The sequence below is a fragment of the Trichosurus vulpecula genome, chromosome 5 (assembly GCF_011100635.1).
Source record: "Trichosurus vulpecula isolate mTriVul1 chromosome 5, mTriVul1.pri, whole genome shotgun sequence".
Taxonomy (NCBI): Eukaryota; Metazoa; Chordata; class Mammalia; order Diprotodontia; family Phalangeridae; genus Trichosurus; species Trichosurus vulpecula.
The window spans coordinates 77,702,878-77,710,067 of record NC_050577.1 but is presented as its reverse complement, the minus strand read 5'-3'; the positions used below and the strand labels follow the sequence as shown (position 1 = coordinate 77,710,067).

At 41.9% G+C, this 7,190-nt stretch overlaps 1 protein-coding gene across 1 annotated transcript; it reads right to left on the bottom strand.

Annotated features, from left to right (window-relative positions):
• Nucleotides 1-6: 6 nt before the first annotated feature.
• Nucleotides 7-6,659, bottom strand: KLF6 (Kruppel like factor 6). The gene is made up of 4 exons (XM_036758565.1): nucleotides 6,295-6,659; nucleotides 2,686-3,262; nucleotides 1,118-1,241; nucleotides 7-350 (listed from the first exon to the last, which is right to left on the bottom strand). The coding sequence occupies exons 1-4, from the start codon at nucleotides 6,394-6,396 to the stop codon at nucleotides 299-301; spliced, it is 855 nt and encodes a 284-aa protein (XP_036614460.1). The 5' UTR covers nucleotides 6,397-6,659; the 3' UTR covers nucleotides 7-298.
• Nucleotides 6,660-7,190: the final 531 nt, after the last annotated feature.

Sequence of the window (7,190 nt, the reverse complement as noted above, 5' to 3'; positions counted from 1 at the left end):
GTCAGCCCAATCATTAACATTCTCAGTGCACATGCTCACGGCAAAGGCTTAGGAGCCACTCAGAAGGTTAGGTACCAGTGAATGAGTCCGGGAAAACCCAAACCTCACGCACCACGGTTGCGATGCCGCTTCTTACATGACTTTATTAGCCCTCGAAAGACCTTCAAGGTAGAGGTCCTGGAGGCAACTGGGTAGGGTGCAAAATGGCATGCTTTTTTGGCTGGGACACGCATCCCTCCTCACAAGGCTGTCTCAACCTTGCAGCCGCTTAGCCCACAGGATTCACCTCTTGACCCATTCAGAGGTGCCTCTTCATGTGAAGGGCCAGGTGATCAGACCTGGAAAAACACCTGCAAAATTAAAAAAATAAAAAAAATAAATAAATAAAAATAAAATATAGATGTATGCCACACGTTCTGTGACTCTATAGTCTAACAGCATCTCTCTATCTGCATTCCGAGAAATCTGAAGAGCATTCTCTGGTTCGTAAGAATTTTGTTAAAGGTTCCATTTTACAGGAATGAAGGTTGTAGCTGACCTATGATTTCTACCAAAGTCTCAATTTAGTGGCTGAGCACAAGCCTTTAGGGATGTTTGATCTTCATACAGAGCTTTTTTTGGAGGTCTGCTTTAATATGCCACAGAGAAAATATTACATTTCTGCGTGACAATCTTTTGTTAGGCAGCTAGGTGGGGCAGTGGACGCGATGCTGAGTCAGGAAGACAGACCAAAGTTCAAATCCTGCCTCAGATACTGACTCACTATCTGTGTGACCCTAAGCACATCATTTAACTTCTCTCAGCTTCAGTTTCCTGTGAATAACAGGCCCTACCTCCTGAGGATCAAACGAGAAAGTATATGTGAAAACATTGTGTAATCCTTAAAAGTGCTATATAGGTGCTAGCTAGCTATCATCATGACGATCATGATGAAAACGAACAAAGTTTTTTTGAGATTTTAATCTGTGAAGACAATAAAAATACTGCTGGTGATGAAGAATAATATTTATCTTTACATGTGAAATTGCTTTAAGACAAAAAAAAGGGGAGTGGGTTTAGTTAGGGTCTTCCACTTAACACCTTGAAGAATTTTTTTGAGCAGTCTCCACTCACATACCTGTCACAGTGAGTACATTTAAAAGGCTTGGCACCCGTGTGCTTTCTGAAATGTCTTGTTAACTCATCACTTCTTGCAAAACGCCATTCACACCCTTCCCATGAGCATCTGTAAGGCTTTTCTCCTACAAACGAAACACATCATTGGTCAACTGTGACTTCATTGAAACAAAGATGAACGCAGCTCAGAGTAAAAATACACACCAAGTCCCCAACTCATTCATGAACGAGTTCAAAGCTTCCAAAGAGATGCAGAATCTTCAAACACTTAAGATTAAGGACAATACTAATTTGTGGAAATAAATATTAACAAGCATAATTTCTGGTGACAATCCTTTAGTACCCTAGCAAGGTCTTCCAATTTTGGCAAAGTCTATATATACAATCACAGTAACGGAAGTTAACGTCTACAAGACAATGCCAGAGATTGGTAAAATATATCACACATGATGTACCTGTGATCCTAACTCCCTACACACTTTTCCTCATGCATGGAATGGGAACGGCCAGTTTTCATTGTATCTTTCTACTTCTCTTCAAAATTCAATTGTATTTGCACTCCCAGATAATAACCAAATAACTTAAAAAAAAATCATTCCTCAAATCAAGTCATGACCAAGAAGCCATCTGTTCATCAGCAGTGCTACCAGGAAGTGTCACAGCACACTCTTTATGAATAGGGTAAAACCCTGACCCTAATGTAATAGATGGACTGGGAATTGGGAAGCTTCTATTCCAGGCTAGCTGTCTCTAACCAGCTGGGTGACCTTGAGTTAGTAGCTTTACTTCTCGGAGACTCAGGTTCCTCATTTATAAAATGAAAGTGTTGGACAAAGTAATTGCTAAGGTCTTTTCCAGCTCTCAAAAGTTAAGATTTTCATTCTGATTGCTAATGGCTCTAGCCACTTTCTTTGTTTTTTTTTTTTTAAAGGAACCTTTTATAAACTAGGCTGTATTTAATTTACACTAACATAGACTGGAGTGCCCTAGTCAAATAATAAGTGCTTGGCAAATGTGTTTTGATTGGTTGGAGTGCAGTCATGTCAAGCTCTCACATATACTATAAACACACAAGTACAGTGTGTCGCATCAATACTAATGTACGCTATAGTGCTAGGAGACCACCTGCTCCTGGGCTCTTTAATTAATTAAAAATGAAGCTAAAAGGAGACAATTTAAGACTTCATCCAATTCTTTTATATGGAGAATGTAATAAGAGGCCCTCAATTAGATGAATGGGAGGTGGGGGTGGGGAAGTGGGGGAGAATGGTAGCAGTAAGGAATAGGCTTGGGCTTCCTGTATGCTTAATTTGAAACCTTGCCATTCATCCATGACAATCAACCAGTCTTTTAAGAAATTCGATTCTGTCCTCAAAAAGATCCAACTCTTTGATGAAAAGAATGAGGAAATGATGTCTTGAATGCTGGTAAACCTCTGGTGTGACTACATCATCTCCCAGGCTCTGGGCTCTCACCCAGAGCTTGTGTAATACAATGACAACATGAAATTCAGGGTATTCCCTGTTGGTAACCAGGCTTAACTCCTTTGGTTGACTAGGAGGGACTGACCTGTATGAGTGCGCTGATGTGCTTTGAGATGCGAGCTTTTGGTGTAAACTTTCCGACAGCCATTGAAATGGCACCGGTGGACTCGTCTCCGGCCATCAGGGGAGGCATCACCACTGACCTTCTCACCGGTCTTGCCCACAGTCCCAGTACGAATTTTACCCGGTGAATGCAATTCACCAGGCATACAATTCCACAGTTGAGAGGAAGGTTCTCTGCCCAGTTCTGGGGAAGAAGGAGGAGTGGAAGTGACAGAAGAGCTCAAATTTCCTGAATTGGCTAAGACTTCACTTATTGGATCAGAGGTAAATTTAGTAGTAGGTGAAAGTTCCTCAGTGCTGTCAGATGATTCACTGCTCACATCTGAATTTAAGCTGTTGGTCTCTAGGCTCTGGCTAAAACTCTGACTGATTGGACTGTCCTCTTTAGGACTAGAAGAAATTTTCAGTTCCGATTCTTCCTTTTTCTCCCGAGCCAGAATAATTTTGGTCCACAGATCTTCTTGGCTTTCAAATTTAATATCCGATGCTGACACACAGCAGGGTTCACTCTGGAGGTACCGTTCCAACTCTAAGCAGGTCTATGCAAAAATGAAAAAAAATAATTTAAAATCAGATCAATTTATAAATACTAAAAATGGAAGTGAAAGCAAATTTCAAAAAAAGAAACGTGCAAAAAAAAAAAAACCAACCCTGGTACTCTAAAACCAAAATTTTAGAATCTTTTTACAATTAAGAAACCATTTGGAATGCAGAAAATGGATATTACATTAACTCAGTTTCCAAGAACAAGGCAACAATTTAGAAGAAAAGCTAAAAGATGAGACTTATCTTACTTAGATTTTCAAATATTAGACTAGTGACTCAAATGAGTGATGATCTCTAAGCTGATTTTTATTATGGTTACTAGTGTTGACGTTTCTAATGAGTTTCCCAGTAAACTACACACACACAAAACCAGCTTCCCAAACATACACCCCTAACAGGTTTAACCAGATTGTCTGACATTCTAAAGAACTGTCTTTATTAATAAAGGCAAAGTCATTCATCCTACACATGCGCCTAGCATACATTCATACAACACAGGACAGAAGCACGCTACTGCATCCAGCGTAGTTTGACAGGCTCACTTAAAAATGGAGTTGACTTGTCATAGCACAATACCACATTCTAGCATGGTGGCAGCTAGCTGACAATCTGTATTCCCGGACATCAATGGAGCTGCTGATAAACCACCCATTTCCTGTGTATCAGAGACCTAGGAGACTTTCAAAGAATGTCATTTCTAAGTGCTGGGCCATGCACACACCACATAACTTTAACTACTTCTATGGTGGTCAGAGACACAGGGAATTTCACCAACAGCAGGAGAGGAGGAAAAGTTTCAGAATAGCAATATGCTATTGTAAAAAAGATGCAAAAGGGGAAATTACTCTAAGGCCCTGCTGGGAGTCCCACAATGAACAAGAACTTTATCTACTGGCCAAGAGTACAACTGTATGAGTCATCACTCTATTTCTTTCACGCAATGCCAAAGGAGACTTCCTTTTAAAAATCTGACCAACAGCCAAGAAAGTACTCTGTTCAAATATACATGCAGTGACATGTACAACGGTTCCCCCCCAACCCCCAACAACCAACCTTTCAAAGTGGCTACAACTGCAGAGATCAGCATCCCCTCTCCCCACCATTTCAAACTTTCTAGCCACTGGAAAAAAAATGGTAGGAAACATTTTAGGATTAAAATTGTTTATTTTTCCCCCTCTCTCATTTCCACTAGGATTAGTTATTTGCATGTCCATATTAGGTTGCCTACGGACAATGCTACTGGTGAAGTTTCTACACCAAATCCTACTCATCTCATCAACATAACTCTCCTTTGCAACCCTACAGCCTTCTAAGCAAAGCCTATCTGAAACCCACACATTTCACTCTAGCTGGCTGCCTTAGGAATATGTTATAGTGTACATTTCTTCTCTTCCCTCCACCCCCCACCTCCCTTCAGACTTGTCACATGCCTAGCGCGAGCAAGCAAGCAAGGGGGAAAATCATTATATTCTATATACACCTATAATTAGACAAGCTGCGCTATAGTACATATTAAGATACGGCAAAGAAAAGAGACAGCAAAAAAATATTTTATTGATCCTTCAAGGAAACAGGAAAGAGCATTTATTGAGATCTTGTTAAACTTTAATAATCTGGCTAATTTAAATTCTCCATTATGTAGATGAGCAATATGGACCAGAATGAAGCTCTCTGTGAGTTTAAATGCCTCTGATGGCTACTGGGAGCCAAGTCTGGCTTTTTGCCCAAATCCCAAATGCCTGAAGGAAACTACTTAGATCCATTTCAATCACGTACTGGGGAGCTGCTTCTTTGAGGAGGAAAAAAAAAAGGTGGGGGGGGAGTTGGGAAGAAAGGATTGCAGACAATTAAACAAGACACGTGAAAACTGCAACCCTTTGTATTTCATCTTTCTAAATAAGGTTTCTGGTCTTCCAAACCAACGGGAAAATAGGTGATTTGATCATTCACTTAGTGAAATACGGCAAACAAGACAGCCCCGGCTGACAGAAAACAACAGATCCTCCATATATATTTAAAGACAATGGAAGAAGTGGGGGAGTCTATTTCGCCTGGAGAAATCCAACCAATCGAGAAAGGGAGAAAAAAAAATCAAAATCAAAAACACAAGCTTAAAAAAAAAATCCAGTTCCATTAAAACGCCAGAAGCCTCCGATCTTCTATGCAAACTAAGACTTGAAGCAATTAGCAGGACAGGCTCCCTGTCATATGACTGACAAGTCACTGGTCGTGCAAATAGATTTTTTTTTTCCTTTTGGCTGATCAACAAGAGTAGCCGGTAAGAAAATCAGGCGAAACCTAGGCAAATCTTCCAAATTCTCCGGGGGACGGGAAGAGGGGGAGAAATTTGATAACGAGATAGGAATTAAGCTGGTAGGTATTTCTACTAGCAAAAAAATATATATTATGTATGTATATATATTACATGTATTTAAATTTTAGAAGCATTCGCACACACATAAACACACACACACACACCAAAAAAAGGCAAAATAAAAAACAAACAAAAAAACCCTAAAAAAAAAAAAATCCCTTGGCAGTAAAGGCAAGTTCATATGACAAGATCCAGCTGTGGAGTTTGGACCCGATACAAGCACAAAACTTCTGCCAAGGGCTCGGTACGGGGATCTAGCGAACGCAAGGCTGGAAGAGTTTGGCTCTCCGCTCCGGTGGTTGCCGTTGAGAAGATCCAAAATGGCAAAAACACTCTCGGAACAACTGATCTACAGCTCTAGTCTACTGAAAATGACAACTCCCCTTCCGAACGTGAGATGCACTCAAAAAGTGTATTCAAAACAACAGGCATTTGAACGAGATTTTAAAAATAAATAAATCCTAATTTAAAAAAATTTCCCCAAACAACCAAAAAAAATTATATCTATCTATATATACATAGAGATAGGCAGCTTCAATCACACACACTCTTATTTTTTTTTCCTCCATTCACTCCTTTTCCCTCAGTGCACCGGCGACATTGGGCATTTTTTTTTAAACTCTGCGCCTTGTAATGAAAATCCCTATTTACCTGTTGCCAATATTCTTCCAGGGATGGTAAAGCTGAGAAGTAACCAGTGTCATGCACAATCTGGAGTTCCTGGAAGATGCTGCACATTGGGAGAACATCCATGTCTGGTTGGAAAATAAAGTCAATTCTGTTGTAAAAAATAGGGAGGTGTGTGGTCTGTAGTCAGAGAGATTTAAAACTCTCTCCCGAAATCACAAGAGTCAATTCCTGCAGAAGAGGTGAAAGTTTCATGCAAACTCAATTGCACAGCAATTAGAAGCCTCAAATTCTGATTCTCCTGGATCACAGAGACTTGCTCAGGAGCCTACACAATATTTGCAAACACTGAACTGACTGCAAACGTAACCCCTGCAAAACTTCCCTATTCAAAGCTCTTCTGCCAGCCTCTTCCCCCCCTCCCTCCTCCTCCTCCACCGCCTCCTCCTCCTCCTCCTCCTTCTGCCTTGGCTCCCCCCACTTCTCCCCTCCCCCCCACGTGATCAGCTCTTGCGCCGGCTCTGCAAGCGGCCCAATCGCTATCTACCCATCCTGGAAGCCGTGCGCGTATGATGTCAGCTTCGACCAGTCTCCGTCCGCGGCTCATGGCTGCCCCGCCTGGCGTGACCGAACGCCTCCGTTACGGCCTCCACTATTGGAGCAATTCGAAATTTCCCCAAATCTGATTGGTGGGTGGCCGTGCAGGCTATTTTTAGCAGGGTATATAGGGCGCGAGCTCCCGGGCTGCCCGAGGAGTTGGTGTGGTGTCGTTGCTCTGTGGTGCAGGGGTATCAGTCCTGCCCGCTGCCGCTGCGAGCGTGGCTGAGCCACTGCGGGGCTGGAAGACCTCGGTGGCTGCCTTAGAGTTGAAGGGGCCCGGGGGTTCCAGGATTCAACCTCTTTCTTACTCTTCCGCCCCC

What these genes read in the sequence shown, in the direction of transcription:
- KLF6 (XM_036758565.1), bottom strand. Translation starts at nt 6,396, where the DNA reads ATGGATGTTCTCCCAATGTGCAGCATCTTCCAGGAACTCCAGATTGTG. An exon ending in ACATCAGCGCACTCATACAG is followed by an intron (nt 1,242 to 2,685) that starts GTCAGTCCCTCC and finishes TTTCGTTTGTAG; the next exon opens with GAGAAAAGCCTTACAGATGC. An exon ending in AAATGTACTCACTGTGACAG is followed by an intron (nt 351 to 1,117) that starts GTATGTGAGTGG and finishes TTAATTTTGCAG; the next exon opens with GTGTTTTTCCAGGTCTGATC.